Here is a 16111-nt window from a genome sequence, read left to right on the forward strand (position 1 = left end):
CCCGGTTTCAGGATGCCCCAACAACAGCCTGAAAAATCTTCAGTTGATTCAAAATACTGCAGCAGGAGTTCTGACAAGAGCCAGCAGCAGAGATCACATCACCCCAATGTTAACTGCTCTTCACTGGCTTATTGTTAACTCTATAATAAAAGTTAAAATCCTTCTTGAAACTAAAAAAAAATTCTTAAAAACCAAGTCACATCATATCTTAATGAGCTATTAGTCCAATATTGCCCCAGGAGAACACTTAATTCTCAGAGTACTGGACTGGAAGTTTCTAGATTATTGGGAATGGGAGACAGATTTTTCAGCACAATTTTCCCTCTCATGTGGAAACCAGCTCCCACATTCAGTTAGGGAGTCTGACACAGTGGTCTGAAGCCTCCTGCCCGATCGATCTACAGTGACTGGAGCAATGCTGAATTGATTTGGAAAATTAATCTGTCTGTCCTCTTCTTTTCTCTCCTTCTACCCTCACCTCAACCAGAATAGCAGAAAGCCACCACCTCTGAGCCTGGTTCTGCAAAGGTTTCATCCTTTAAAAAGGGAGGTTTTCCTTTCCGAGTTGCCTATACATTCTTATGAGGAGCTACTGTTTTTTTTTCCCTGCAGGTACATAGAAATTACTGTGTTGTACTTTGAGTTATAGAAATAACGTTGGATGGAATTGAATTGAATCCTCAATTTCCTCTGTCTGATTTTCCTCCTTAACCTTGCTGCCCTGTTAGGATGTCTTGGTAGTTCAGGAGTGAGCACTGCAGCCTCTCTGCAATACAGCAAATCAGAATCAGTTCATATACAAGTAAATTCATCTAACTTGATCACAAATAAAGTGTATACGTTCAATTGATGGCTGTTTTTTTCCCCCAACATGTGCTTATAAACTACATAATTTTCTTTCTTAATCAATTTCTCACTACCTTATTAATATCATAGCACTGCATATGTGGTGAATGGTGTTCAAAAAATATTGTACATCACAATGACCTTTTTGCATCCAAAATGAATAAGAATCCATTATATTCAGCTAAGTCACAGATTATATCCATTGCTGTTGTTATATTATTATGGAAATAAGGAAAGCACCACAAATAAATATTTTAAAACACTTTTTCGAGCATTTTGAAGGAAGCATTTAAATTCTCAAAACAATAGAGGAATCATATTTTCAATGTCAACAATATTCATAACAGCAAAAAGCTGTTAGAGTATCAACAATGGTAATAATAGTAATATAGTAAAGAGAGAGAGAGAGAGAGAGAGAGAGAGAGAGAGAGAGAGAGAGAGAGAGAGAGAGAGAGAGGAAATATACAAATATTTTGATGTTTAATTGAACTGGTGTCAATACAAGACAGCTTGTCTAGAACTGCCATAATAACGCCAATGGATGAGGAGATCATAACAAATATTTGAAGAAAAGTAAGGGTAGAATCTGTATATTTCTTCTGATCTCATTTCTTCTGATCTCAATTGAGACAACAGTTGACACAAGAGCCAAGCCCATGCTTCTTTTCTGAATTAATATTTTTTATAGCGAATACACCAACGAAGGTTGACGATTAACACTCTAAGAAAATCACAAGACCAGTCCAACGAGAAAAGTTGGATGACACAACCAGAAAGACTACTAGAAACATGCTTTTGTTCTTAATAGATTTTTTTTTCTGGACCTTATTTCAGCATGTCATACACCAGTCAATGAAATGTCTGGCTGGCATAGCCTATACCTCTGACCATAATGTTTTACCTTGTCCTCCAAAGACATTCAAAACACATATTTCTTTGCCACTTTTATTTTGCTCTTTTAAAACCATGGCCTACAGGTTTTGTTGTTTGTAGAAACAACCACACACATTTCAAGAGCAAAACTGCTCATTTTCATGTGCTATACTTTGAGACACTAACTTACTTTCATGTCTAAGTGTTCATCTTTGAACAAAGTAGTACGCCACCATGCATCTTGTGATCAAATCACAGTGAACAATAATAAAAAAAAATAAACCTTTCACAAACTTAGGACTTTAAACTTATGGCTGTGTTGTGTTACTTTGCTCTAATTTTCTGAATTCACTGGGATCAGCTCCACCACTTAGTAATCCGTTGTATGAAGGCAAAGCTTGTTTTGATTAGTCTTTAGAACAATGTTAAATTTGATCTGAAGAGAATACATGCTACATGCTGCATTGACAAGGCTATAGCTAATAATGAAAAACATTTGAATGTGTAATTTTGTTAAAAAAAAAAAAAAAAACCCTTGCAAGATTTTTCAGATATAGTCAGAATGGAACAGACACATTACCAGAAGTGCATCATACAATGAATTATTTAAATTCTTGATACAAAGCTACAGAAATACTCTTAACTAACTGGAAAGTTCTGGAAAACAGAATATGATGACATTATATTCAAGTGGTTTCATCACTGACATCAATGATGACAAGGCGTGTTGAAAACACACAAATGGATGAATAATCTGAATGAAACCTAATTATATTTCTTGTGATTAATATGTAAAAATACATTTCTAGCTTATATTATGTATGCTACGAGTTTAAAGGGGATAATTTAAGTTAAATGTAGCTTTAGACAACCAGTTGTTCTATTAAGATTTTTTCTTATTGTACACAGATTATATTATATTGCACTGCAAATTCTATTAAGCATGTGAATACAAACTGCATACATTAGTCTGTACATGTCAGTGATCATTGATATGAATGCAGTAAGCTGGGCATGGATGCTGTGAAATTTGTTAAAATTACAATATTTGCAAATTATACTCTTTGATACACACTGACTGATGAAATGAAAACACAATCCTGTTTGCCTTATGCAACTTTTTGTCAAAGATAGACATTCAGTATCATGCACACTTTAACCACTATTAGTCATAGCAGTGAGTCATCGTTACTTCGTATCATTCTGACACAGAATCCTCAAAACACCTTTCCTTCATACAACAGCATAACAATGCCAAATGAATTACTAGAGAGGCAGGTATTAATAAAAAATGCAACAGAAACTTGAAAATGCAGGGTATGCTGAAAAGCGCCCTTTCCGGCTGTTAGACTGGCGTGTCGCTGCACCAACCAGCCATCATGCGCCCCTTTGACAGATAGCCAATCAGCGGCCGCGCAGTGGACACGAGCGGCGACGTCACGTCGTTCTGTCGTGTGCAAATCAGCTTCAGCCAGCGTGTTGGATGCGACCAATCAGCGCGTTCCAACGAGCAGCTGATCAGCCAATCGCTGGCCTCCACGACGGGAAAGAAGCGACGGCTTATAAATGGCGAGAGCTCAATTCATTCAGCATCACTTGTGAAAGAAGAGAATTCAGAGCAGACAAAAGAGGTACAAGTAGAGACACGCAGTGAGAACCAGTTGAGACACCGGCGAGGCCCTCAATTCACCGACAAGACTACATTCAAGGTACGTGGAAGGACAATTATCAACGATATAACATTAGGTTTTGTCTTTTATGCAATGATACGTCATTTTTATTATGCTGAAGCTCATGCTTTACGGCCGTTGCATCTTTAGCTACAATAAGGCTAAATGTGCTTTCGACTGTTAGAGACATTGTGTAATCAGTTTCATATGTATACACAAGTAAATATCGGATGTGCCATTGCTGTTCAATATGACATTTCGCATACTCTCATGTCCGCACTGCATGCCAAAATGTTTAGCTTGAAACCGGTAGATTGAGGGGGGAAAAAGGCTGTTAACAATTTTATGAAAGCTATCGGAAGGATCACGCTTGATCCACCCAGCCATTACATTTGGTTCATGTCTTTTCGAGAACTTTCTTGGCCAAGGCCACGCTTCCTCCTCCGTCATGAGCCTGAAGCGCATTGAATGACATGCATTAGCCGCTAGCTCCTTCAGTCTGCGGGGAGCCCCCATGTCGCGAACAGCAGCGCCACGTTGGTTTAAATCGTACTATTTCTTTCGCAGGTTTTTCTATCGAGGTGTGAGAACAAGGAAGCAAGCATGAAGCTGCTGTGGGTTGTAATGCTGGTCGCCGGCACCGTGTTTGCCGATGACGACGACAAAAAGGAGAATGTGGGGACAGTGGTTGGAATCGATCTTGGAACTACTTACTCATGGTGAGACATGAGATGAATTACAGCTCATTCATTTTAGAAAATACTTTTGTATAATTTTTTGACTTTATATATAACCTGATGTATTTTTCTGTAGTGTTGGAGTCTTCAAGAATGGTCGTGTGGAGATCATTGCCAACGACCAGGGTAACCGCATCACCCCCTCATATGTAGCCTTCACCAGTGAAGGTGAGCGTCTGATTGGTGATGCTGCAAAGAACCAGCTGACTTCCAACCCAGAGAACACCGTTTTTGATGCCAAGAGGCTGATTGGCCGCACGTGGGGTGACTCCTCCGTGCAGCAGGACATCAAATATCTGCCCTTCAAGGTGAGTCTTCAGGGCATCAGCTGACAACTATGGCTGGAGTGGCTTTAACAGCATTATTTGGAAAAAAAAATGTGATATGCAAATTTTGACATTTGTTACAGGTTACTGAGAAGAAAAGCAAGCCCCATATCCAGATTGACATTGGTGGTGGTCAGATGAAGACCTTTGCTCCAGAGGAGATCTCTGCCATGGTGCTGACCAAGATGAAGGAGACTGCTGAGGCCTACCTTGGGAAGAAGGTGAATAAATTAAGCAAATCATGCTTAATGTATATATCCTGTTGAAATGATTGATGTCTGAGTTAATCGTGTTTTTCTCATGTATCCCCTCAGGTCACACATGCCGTTGTCACTGTCCCTGCCTACTTCAATGATGCTCAGCGCCAGGCAACAAAGGATGCTGGGACCATTGCTGGACTGAATGTTATGCGTATCATCAATGAGCCGTAAGTGTCCATCATTATTAATTGGAATTTGTTTAAATATTCTGCTTCCTTCTGCAATAATGACACTCATATTTTTGTCTTTTGTAGAACTGCTGCTGCCATTGCTTATGGCCTGGACAAGAGGGATGGCGAGAAGAACATCCTTGTGTTTGATCTTGGTGGCGGCACCTTCGATGTTTCCCTCCTGACCATCGACAATGGCGTGTTTGAAGTGGTGGCCACGAACGGTGACACTCATCTGGGAGGCGAGGACTTCGACCAGCGCGTCATGGAACACTTCATCAAGCTGTACAAGAAGAAGACCGGCAAGGATGTGCGCAAAGACAACCGTGCTGTGCAGAAGCTGCGTCGTGAGGTTGAGAAGGCGAAGAGGGCCCTGTCTGCCCAGCACCAGGCCCGCATTGAGATCGAGTCCTTCTTTGAGGGAGAAGACTTCTCTGAGACACTGACCCGTGCCAAGTTTGAAGAACTGAACATGGTAAGTTTGTTTTTTGGTAAATATTACACTATTGCAGCTTATTTCTGTTAGTCTTTAACATAATGTTTGACGACAACTTAACCTTATTTTTAATATTTTTCAGGACCTGTTCCGTTCCACCATGAAGCCTGTACAGAAAGTGCTGGAAGATGCTGACCTGAAGAAGTCGGACATTGATGAGATTGTCCTTGTCGGTGGCTCAACCCGTATCCCGAAAATCCAGCAGCTCGTGAAGGAGTTCTTCAACGGCAAAGAGCCCTCCAGGGGAATCAACCCCGATGAGGCTGTGGCTTATGGAGCTGCTGTTCAGGCTGGAGTGCTTTCTGGAGAGGAGGACACTGGTAAGCTGCCACATCCACATTGTTACACTTGATTCTACTCAAAAAGTTTACATTGTATACTAAACGTCTCCTTTCACCTACAGGTGACGTGGTTCTTCTGGATGTGTGCCCCCTGACTCTTGGTATCGAGACCGTTGGAGGAGTGATGACTAAACTTATTCCCAGGAACACCGTGGTGCCCACAAAGAAATCCCAGATCTTTTCTACGGCTTCAGATAACCAGCCAACTGTCACCATTAAAGTATATGAAGGTGAGAGTTCAGTCTCAAAGTAATGCACAAAAAATATAAAATGCATACTTTTTATGTTGCTTCAGTAAAATGGTGTCATGCACAGAACTAATATCTGAATTTGTCTTTAGGTGAGCGTCCTCTGACAAAGGACAACCACCTGCTGGGCACCTTCGACCTGACCGGCATCCCTCCCGCTCCTCGTGGCGTTCCCCAGATCGAAGTCACCTTCGAGATCGACGTGAACGGCATCCTGCGCGTCACCGCCGAGGACAAGGGCACCGGCAACAAGAACAAGATCACCATCACAAACGACCAGAACCGCCTGACGCCCGAGGACATCGAGCGCATGGTCAACGACGCCGAGCGCTTCGCCGACGAAGACAAGAAGCTGAAGGAGAGAATCGACGCCCGCAACGAGCTGGAGAGCTACGCCTACTCCCTGAAGAACCAGATCGGCGACAAAGAGAAGCTCGGCGGCAAGCTGTCGGATGACGATAAGGAAACCATCGAGAAGGCAGTGGAGGAGAAAATTGAGTGGATGGAGTCCCACCAAGATGCAGAGTTGGAAGACTTCCAGGCAAAGAAGAAGGAGCTGGAAGAGGTGGTTCAGCCCATCATCAGCAAGCTCTACGGCAGCGCAGGCGGCCCTCCCCCCGAAGGTGAAGGAGAGTCTGAGAAGGATGAGTTGTAGGCACGGTTGAAGTCATCTGTCGCCCCTTGCCTCTCTGGTAGTGGCAACAACGAAGTTTGACTGATGGGACTCAAATAGTGAGAGGAACGTTTGGGGAAGGAGTGACGACAACAAGCAACCATACTGATTCCTTAAAATGACTTTCAGTGTGCGAGAGGTGTTTTCTTCGCCGTGAGGCGGAGGTTTTCGTCAGCCCGGATACGAGGCTTTTGCTGCTGTTCTCAGGCAGTCGTGATGGGGAGGTTCTGTAATGTGGAGGGGGTATTGCATGGGGGGGTTGGGTGGGCTGGTTATTTGTGGGGACATAAATTAGGGTGTCTGTGGGATTAAGGGCTCTTTATGTTCACAGGCAGTGCTAAAAGTTATTTATTGAATCTGATCATTGTACTTCTGGAAGGACATAAAATAAATGTTTGATACGAACCATCACTTGGCTCTTCTTTTATGGGTGAAGAAAGAAAATGCCACCAAATAACATTGAGTCCAGCACATTCAACACTGGTTTTCAATGAGTTGCAGTTTTTCTCATTTACATGCAACACAAACATGATGCTGAAGTATTTTAAAAACATACTTTATTGCAACAAATTCATGTCACAACAGTTACAATACAGTCATTATGTATAACACCATGAGTGTCCATTCCTCCAAAAATGAAGGCCAGATTTGTGCCCTCGGGGCCTGCTGGACTCTTCGCTTGCTCGTTTCCATCCTCCTCACGATCCGGCTTCCATGGCAATAAACACATGGAGTGGTCAAGGCGGTTCGGGGGTAGGTCTCCTTCGAATTTCATTACCGTCCATCTGCTCTTGTCTGTTTACACAAAGAATAAGAGTGAGATGCACAGCACCGTTGATGAATACTCTAATTTTTTTAAACCATAAAGGTAAGGTACCAGTGTTGAATCTGTACATGGAGTTAGTGGCTCCATCTGCAGTCATCCCTCCAAAAGTATAGATGTTCTTTCCCAGCACCACGGCGGAATGGGCTGCGACTCCAGGGGGAATATCTCCTTTCATCTGCACCTTCTCCCACTTCATGCTCCCTGCACACAGCAATTTTCACAAACATTTGAAAGCATCAAACCACAACATGCTGAACTAGATTTTGAATCTGACATGAATGCAAAACACTCACCTGTGTTGAGAAAGTACATATCACTGTGGAATTTGTCTCCAGTCATTCCTCCGTGTATGTAGATCCTTGAGCCCACTGCGGCAACAATGTGGCCGTGTTGGGCTGGTGGCTGCCTGCCGTGTGTTTGTGGTTGAGACCAAGAGGAGGATACTGGAAAACATACAGAGGGACATTACAACTAGTTGTCATTGAAATAAACAGCTGCAGCATTTGACGCTAAAGAAACAGGCACTTTATTTGAAATAAATTGCAGTGTTTAGACTTTTTTCTATTGACATTACATTTGTCCATTGTTGCTGAGTGAAAAGCCACATTCATTGGATGCATTTGAATATGTGAAATAATGTTAATGTAATAATTCAGAGTCAACTTGTTTTAAATAGAATCAAATTTAACCTTTTCTGTAAAGCACTTCTTGTTTCCCAAATGTTTAGTAGCAAGTTTACTCAATACAAACCCGAATCAAAGATGTGAACTTTAGAGTCTGAGACAGGTGCAGCTCCGGCTTCTCCACCAGAGAAGACAAACAGTCGGTCCCCTATGGAGGCTGAGTTGGTGTGGTAGGTCCTCGGACTGGGGAGCTCTCCATTTGCAGGTACATTCTTCCAGCGAGGTTCACTATCTGAACACATACATGTACAAAATGTAAAGAACGAATCATTTTCATTAAATCTGTGATAACAGAGCACAATCAATTTAGATGGTTTTATAATACATTTTCACCAGTCTCAATATAATTTACATTACTATCAAGGAGTATTGTGATTTACCTGTTAGCTGCACATTCTGGATACAGTTACGATTGCCAGTTTGTTGTGCCCCACCAAACACCCAGATACTCTGCGGAGAGCTCTCAGGCACAAAGCAGCAGTGCTCATAGCGTGCCTCCAAACCATCCCACTCAGGAATGTCCCATTCGTGATTATCTGGTGAGAAAGATCAACAATAAACACAAACAACATTTTGAGGTCAATGTTCAGCATAGAAAAAAGAGTTATATGAAGAAAGTTTGAAGTGACACTGACAGCAATATCCAAACTTTTTATAACTGGTGTTATCTTAGTGATTGACATCAATGACAAAGTTGACAAGTGTGGCAGAAAAACATATAATTTTCACTAACTCTATCCACAGAGGATTGGAATGTCTTTAATTTCTCATGCCAGTCACTCAACTTGAACCTTTTAACTTACAGTTCAAGCATAGAGCAAAAAATCCTTCACCAAAATTTTTAAGATTCACTTGGGTAAATGAAACTAAGAGTTCGTTTGTACCTGATATCTGGATTCACTCCAAAGTGTCTTGGTCTGGTGCAAAAAATGTAGGTCTGTTTTAAAAAGTTGAGGTACAGGGCCTTGTGTAAAGAATCTGTGTTTACATTTTAAAGAGGCTAGTTTTGAGTCCTTGATAGGACTGTCTAACACGATCCAATGAAATGAAAAGACTTCAAACCAAGTTTAAAGTCTGACTTAATATGAAAGCAAGCAAGTGGAGTTTCAAAAGTCAAGGTTCAAAGCAATCCACTTTAATTGTCTTAATGTCCTGAAAACCATCTACTGAAGCACTAGTATAACTGTAACCGTATAAATGCTCACTGGGGACATTCTCACCTAGATTTATAATATGAGACTCTGAGAAACTTCCACTGGGATTGGCTCCTCCAACAATGAAGATTTTTCCTTTTCCTCCATCATCAGATGGAATAAATGTGCAGGAGTGACCCACACTGACTCCAGGAGCACTTCCTCTGGGGATCAAGGAATACCTGAAAACAACAGAACAAGATCAGAAGAGGAAAGATATAAAGCTTTCTTCCCTTAAACATCTGAATTGGTCTTAAGTCAACTTGCCATAGTCCCTCCTTAGGTTTATCAAGAGGATCCAGTACTGGGAGAAACTCCATGGCTGTTAAATACATAAGAAAGAGAAAATATGGTGATATTGTAAAACGCTTTTAGGAGCTTTGAGCAGGTTTATACTTGCACAATCTATCGATCTTGTGCATTTCAGTAATTTTACATAGATGGAAGGCCCCCTGACTCTAATAAGGTTCTCGAAGACAAATATGCACATTTTAGTTAGCTTTATCTTCTGACTGTGGATTTATGAAAACGTGAGGTATCCACAGAAGGACTTACGTCAAATGTAGCACGAATCCACTGACTATGTAAGGACGTACAGTTTTTACAGTTATAAAGTTCTTCATGAAGTTTTTAAAAGGTTTGTGGCTGACACGCTCGGTAATAGCTTAGCAACAACATATGAATGAAAAACCGATGAGCTTCAACAGTGAACACGAGGAAGAGCTTGCCTTGCACTGACCTGTTTTCAGGAAAGACGCATAAGATACAACACATCTGCAATCATTTAAAGTATATCAATCGTCTTCGAATGTCCATACGCATAAATTGTTGATAAACAAACTCAAATCGCAACGTTAACTCGCCTACAGTGCAGACAGCACCCGGAAAACACTGCTACGCGAGTACTACGTAGATTACGTAGGGTCTACGTTCAAGGCGTAGTTGTCACATTTTTTCTTCTTCTAATGCGCATGCTCAGATGAGCTCTCAAGTGCGGCCCACCACCACTACTGCCCTCTACAGTTATACTATTTTATGGCATCAAACATCCACGTCGTTTATCCACATGGCTCGAAAAGAGCTCCAGAAAGAAACGAGAAACTGTGTGTTCAGCTTATAAGGCTCCGCAAATTCAAGTTAAATAAGAAGAAATGCAAATATTCGAGCTTCGGACAAGCAAATAAGGTCAGGGTGAGTACCTTTAAGTCACCTAGATGTAGAGACAGCGTTTTCAAAATAAATTTGAGATAGACTTTGTAAATTCATCAAGCACTTGTGACTTAACAGATGTTTTTTAAGCATAATCTTATTAGTGATAGTGCCAATTATCAACAGCTGCACAGTACAATCCTAATTGCCCTTTATTTCAGTCCAACAGGAATGAGACCAGATTAACTGACGAGTACAAAGCCCAGGCCTGCAAAAGTTAGCCATGTGTCGTTTATTTATGTGTCTGTCAGGAAATTACTTTAGAGTTCGTGAATGCCTTTGTTGTTTTGTCAGTGATAACAAGAAAAAAAAAATCACTTATAGTTGAGTTTTAGTTCAAACATAATCACTGTACAAGTTAAGAAATGGCTTTGATGTAGATAATTAACTAAAGCTCAATCAATCAATCAATCAATCAATCAAACAAAAGTGCAGATTTTGTGTGCAGATCCTTGCAATTCAAGGTGCTTCGGATGAAGATTGACCCAGTGACAAGACAAAACAAGGCAGGAATAGGACAGAAAATATAAGGCAGTATATTTGGGGAAATGTTTCTAAAAGGTAAACTTGGAGTGATTATTGAAATTGAGAAAAAGAGAAGTCAATTCAAAAATTTGGAGAAGACAACAATGCTACATAAAAATTAAAACAGAAACAATAACATTATTTGTAACACAAAACATAAACCTATCAAAAACAAGGTTAAACTGATAAATGAAGTAAAGACACAAAAATTGAATCAAGTGACATATTTTTCAAACCACTTTTGGAATGTTTCTCTGAAAGTGTCTGGTTTCATCTCTTATCTGGCTTGTTGTCATTCATCTACCTTTGATTTTGCTGTCATTGTCAATGGAAAATACACAATTTCAGGAAAAGACAAACAAACCTCCAGTGAAGTGCAGAGCAGTGGTGTCGATTTGGAAGTGGTGGCCTCTAACAGCTATGTAGATGACACACTCAGTTCCTCTAAGATGATCACCAAACAGCATCATGTCCCAGTGTTCTACATTTGAAATTAAAAATACAGAATAAAAGAGACAACATGAAGTGCATCTCAAAAAGTTATGATATACTGGCAATATTTTTCCATAATACTTAATAAACAAACTTGTAACTATTTACATTTTTGTATACATGCACAGATTTTTAAGTTTTTTTTTTTTAAATTTTCAGCCATTTGACGGATTGCAAAAAATAATTAAAAAAATCTGAATATTTCATAAGATTAGATATTTTGATTAAATTCATTGTTTCAAACATATACAAAGCTTGGAACCTTATAGTTTTGGATGATCCATGGTGCAGAAACAATACAATATACTTTGCAATTAATTATATTTTATTTTTTCAAGCTGCACTGGTATGTCAAACCAGATTTTTCAGTGATAATCTATTCAAAGATATGATTTTTTTTAAAATTTCCTCTCAGATATCTGTGTGTTTCTATTAGTGCCATTTCATTTTAAGAAAACATTTTGTGAATTTTGGTTGATGTGATCATATTGCATTTAATAGTTCATCCAGTAGGGCGCGCCATTGTATTTTTGTATAAACTAACTCCTGTTTGAGTCAGATGTTCTGTAAAACTCTGTGATCCTCTTTAATTTCCGTTTTGATGTAATGTCCTTAAATATGCATTCTGAAATATTTAATGATCTCTTACACAACAATTTATAAATGGTGTACGCTGCTTCAGTGCACAGAAATAAAACTGCTTTCTGTTGTTGATAATATGAGACATATTTAAGAAGACAACAGTAAATTCAGTGTTGTTAAAGGTTGAACAAAGTGCTGATGATTACACCCATCATGGAATAGAAATAGAAGATACTTAGTCTAAAAACTTTATCCAGCAGCTCTTATAATAAATCATATCCACAAAAATGGTAATACTCTGCAAGCATGAACAGATTTATATTTGTATGTGAAATAGAAATGGGATAAAAAGAGTTTGGACTCCTCTGAATCAGTTTAGTGTTGTTTAAACACCACAGAGTGGCAGAGTGGTGCAGGCGTCCATCTCACTGTACTGTTGGTGAAGTGAAAAAAATCTCAGCCGGTCAAGCTTTTGGGATAAATTAATGAGCAAGTGGATAAAAAGATGAGCATATTTTAATTCTGTCTTTTAAAACTTGTATTTTGGCAGCATTTAAAATACTTAAATGCTCAAATTTGTGCTGGAAATGTTACATTGAAGGCTGTTTTGGAGGAAACTAATTTTGTAATACAACCTTGATGAGCAGTGAATTGGTTTTACGTCTTAGAAAGGTTAAATGAAACCATTCAGTGTTCACTTTCATTCACTCTCCAAAGGAAGGTTGTCCAAAACATTCAATGCTTCTTTTAAAGTGGGAATCCTATTATGTGCTCTTTCGAGTTTGTTAAAAACTATTTTTCTTTGGAGTACATTTTATTGGTTTCTGTCATATTAAGCCCAAACAACCCCCCATTTGAAGACTGAAGCACATTTCATAGATTCTGTCTTTGAAAATACGTGGCACCACAGGGTAGACGGGAAATTTTTAGTTTTTTTACAGACGCTTTCCCATCTAGCAGTGTTCCTTTGTGTAGCATCAATCCACTAAAAACATACAAACATGGCAGACCAAGCAATTATTTATCATTTGACCTTGTATGTTACATTTGATAAGGTCATGGGAGGCATTGATGTCAAAAAACCTTAATAAACTACAGACTAAGTAGTAAACTCGTCTGATGGAAGGAATGAAAAGGGTTCTGCACGACCGTGCTGAATAGATAGTTGTAGAGGTTTTGTTGAACGGGCCTGGGAGATTTACAGCATCATTGTAGAACTGTCAAGCAGCCCGGACCTTTAGAGGCAATGCACAGCCCCGCAATAGCTGTATGTCATCTTGAAATATATAAGAGAAACATGGGCTTTCTCGGAGGAAGCGAAAACAAGTCACGATACCCAAGACGCTGTAACTCACAAAGGTGATACACTGGAATAAACTGATGTGCTGCAACTACTAATAACTGTGTAATGATTGTGATGATCTTGAATTTACTTCAGGTCCTCCACCTTCCTCTGACAATCTATGATAACTGTTAACTTTTGACTCTGATTTCTCCTCGAACATGATTCCTTCTGTAGGCGACCTTTCCTTTGTGTTAATGTTGTGACGACTAGGGCAGGATGTTCTTTTGCTGGAGGATAGGCTCTAGTCCTCATGTGACCCGGGAAGAGAAACGAGCAACAAGAAATGCTATATTTTAAGAAAAGAAATGTTATTGGCTATCTGGCTGTGTTCTCCATTATAACCAATCGGAAGGGGATTTGTTGTTGAAGCTTTTACATTGCTGCGTTACATTTTTTTTTCTGAAGTTATCAGATCTTGACTTCTTGGTATATGGCAGTATTCCGCTGAAATCATTGAAGATGTTAATTCTCATGTTTCATTCTGCTTTACATTGAAATGGATTTGCTATACTTTTTGAGCAACCGTATTGTTATCAATACACTCAAGTTAAAAAAATGAGCCAAACTTGTCCTACATCATAGACCTTCTACTTCACTTTTTCAGAAAAGCTGCAAACACTTTAACATCTTAAGATGTCTGCTTGTGCTATTACATCAAAATATGCAATCAAAAATAACAATTTAAGCCAACTAGAAAAATTTGCAGTTCCTGAAGAAACTGCAAGTGTGAATGCTGAGCTGAAAATGCTAAACTGTAATGCAGAAGAAGTTCAAGAAGAAAGGTTGAAAAGGAAGTTGACAAATTTTGACAAAGCTTGAAAACACTGCAAAGAGTTGAAAAAGGTTGATAAAGGTTGAAAACTGTTGAAAACACTGCAAAAAGTTTAAAAAAAACCTTGAAAAAGGTGAAAACGCTGCAGAAAGTTGAAAAAGGTTGAAAAGACTGCAAAAAGTTGAAAAAGGTTGAAAAAGTTTTAAAATACTGCAAAAAGTTGAAAAAGTTTTAAAAAAAGGTTGAAAACACTCTAAAAAGTTGAAAAAGGTTGAAACAGTTGGAAAACACTGTAAAAAGTTGAGAAAAGTTGAGAAAGGTTGAAAACGCTGCAAAAAGTTGAAAATCGTTGAAAAAGTTCAAAAACGCTGCAAAAACTTGAAAAAAGTTGAAAAAGTTGAAAAACGCTGCAAAAACTTGAAAAAAGTTGAAAAAGTTTGAAAACGCTGCAAAAAGTTGAAAATCGTTGAAAAAGTTGAAAAACGCTGCAAAAACTTGAAAAAAGTTGAAAAAGTTTGAAAACGCTGCAAAAACTTGAAAAAAGTTGAAAAAGTTTGAAAACGCTGCAAAAAGTTGAAAAAGGTTGAAAAAGTTTGAAAACGTTGCAAAAAGTTGGAAAAGGTTGAAAAAGTTTGAAAACGTTGCAAAAAGTTGGAAAAACTTTAAGAAAGTTGAAGAAACAGCAGATTCAGTATCAGAGTAACAGAGGATCAGTAGAGCTCCAGTCTGAATGGAAAAGTCCAGACTCATCAAGCAGCAGCCAGCACAACAGGTGTGTCTGTTGCTATGGAGACCAGCTGCACAGCAGCCATGACAGTGAACCAGCAGTTCTTATGGAGTGCGCATGGTTGAGAAAATGTCATTCCTCGAGGACCCAGAGGTGACATTGAAAAAGATTTGTTCACAATCAGATTCAGAAGTCTTTCATGAATTTAATGGTGCAGGAATCATGTCTGTAGAATCATCCATTCAGCCACCGTGATGGTGCGAACATGAGAGAAGTTTTGGATTTGAGTGAGAAAATCTCTCTCCAAAATGCATTGGAGCGGATGGGAGAAAATCCTGCGCTCTCCTCACAGAAATGCAGCTGGAGAGAGAACCGTTTGAGATAGAGACCAAGTGACTCAATTGTACGGGTCACAAGAAAAGTGGCTACGTTTAGAGAGGTAATTGTGTAGATTGAGCCAGAAATGTGGCCAGGGGGACGAGAAAAGAATTATTTTTTTGGTTTAAATCCAGAGCGTCCCGCACTCTAAATTCCTTTCTCCCACTCTAGCTTTTCCAATACACACCCATTGTAAACTCCAAAAACGGCTGAAATGCTCTCTGTACTTGAAGGCTCACAGTTTGAATTTGGTAAAAGATCTGGACATGATATAACATACCTGAATAGAGGACAAAAATGCCTACATTTTGCAAGTAAAATGACGTGTCTAGGTCAAAGTATGACAAAGTTGTAAGGGGTCAAAGTTGAAGGAGTTGAAAGGTCCGTTGAAGGGTTTTCCCATTGACTTCAATGTTAAAAATAATTTAAAAAAGTTGAAATATTACAAAAAGTTGAACAAAGTTGAAAAAGTTGAAAAAGGTTGAAGAAAGAGTTTAAAAAGTTGAATATTTTAAAAGTTGAATGGTTAAAATCGGTTAAGATTTGAAGAAGTTATAAGGTTCCAAAGTTTGAAAAAATCTCCATCCGTTAACATGGGGCAAAAAGTTGCACAAAAGTTGAAATATTTCAAAAAGTTGAAAAGATATTAAAAAGTTAGAACATTGCCAGAATGTCCTTAAAAAGCTGCACAATTTGATATATGTATGGTTCAAATCGGACAAGATTTGAAGGAGTAGAA

At 39.1% G+C, this 16111-nt stretch overlaps 2 protein-coding genes across 2 annotated transcripts; one reads left to right on the forward strand and one right to left on the reverse strand.

Annotated features, from left to right (window-relative positions):
* The first annotated feature begins 3264 nt into the window (after positions 1-3264).
* On the forward strand, positions 3265-7042 carry hspa5 (heat shock protein 5). Its single transcript, XM_030084267.1, has 9 exons — positions 3265-3428; positions 3957-4108; positions 4203-4434; positions 4536-4673; positions 4767-4879; positions 4967-5357; positions 5461-5698; positions 5782-5949; positions 6060-7042. The coding sequence occupies exons 2-9, from the start codon at positions 3993-3995 to the stop codon at positions 6620-6622; spliced, it is 1959 nt and encodes a 652-aa protein (XP_029940127.1). The 5' UTR covers positions 3265-3428; positions 3957-3992; the 3' UTR covers positions 6623-7042.
* Positions 7043-7211: 169 nt separating this feature from the next.
* rabepk (Rab9 effector protein with kelch motifs) lies at positions 7212-10226 on the reverse strand. The gene is made up of 8 exons (XM_030084906.1): positions 10082-10226; positions 9610-9664; positions 9370-9524; positions 8530-8685; positions 8217-8381; positions 7760-7909; positions 7518-7667; positions 7212-7435 (listed from the first exon to the last, which is right to left on the reverse strand). Exons 2-8 carry the CDS (start codon positions 9660-9662, stop codon positions 7212-7214), a joined length of 1053 nt encoding a protein of 350 aa, XP_029940766.1. The 5' UTR covers positions 9663-9664; positions 10082-10226.
* Positions 10227-16111: the final 5885 nt, after the last annotated feature.

This window comes from Salarias fasciatus, assembly GCF_902148845.1.
Source record: "Salarias fasciatus chromosome 7 unlocalized genomic scaffold, fSalaFa1.1 super_scaffold_4, whole genome shotgun sequence".
NCBI classification, from domain to species: Eukaryota; Metazoa; Chordata; class Actinopteri; order Blenniiformes; family Blenniidae; genus Salarias; species Salarias fasciatus.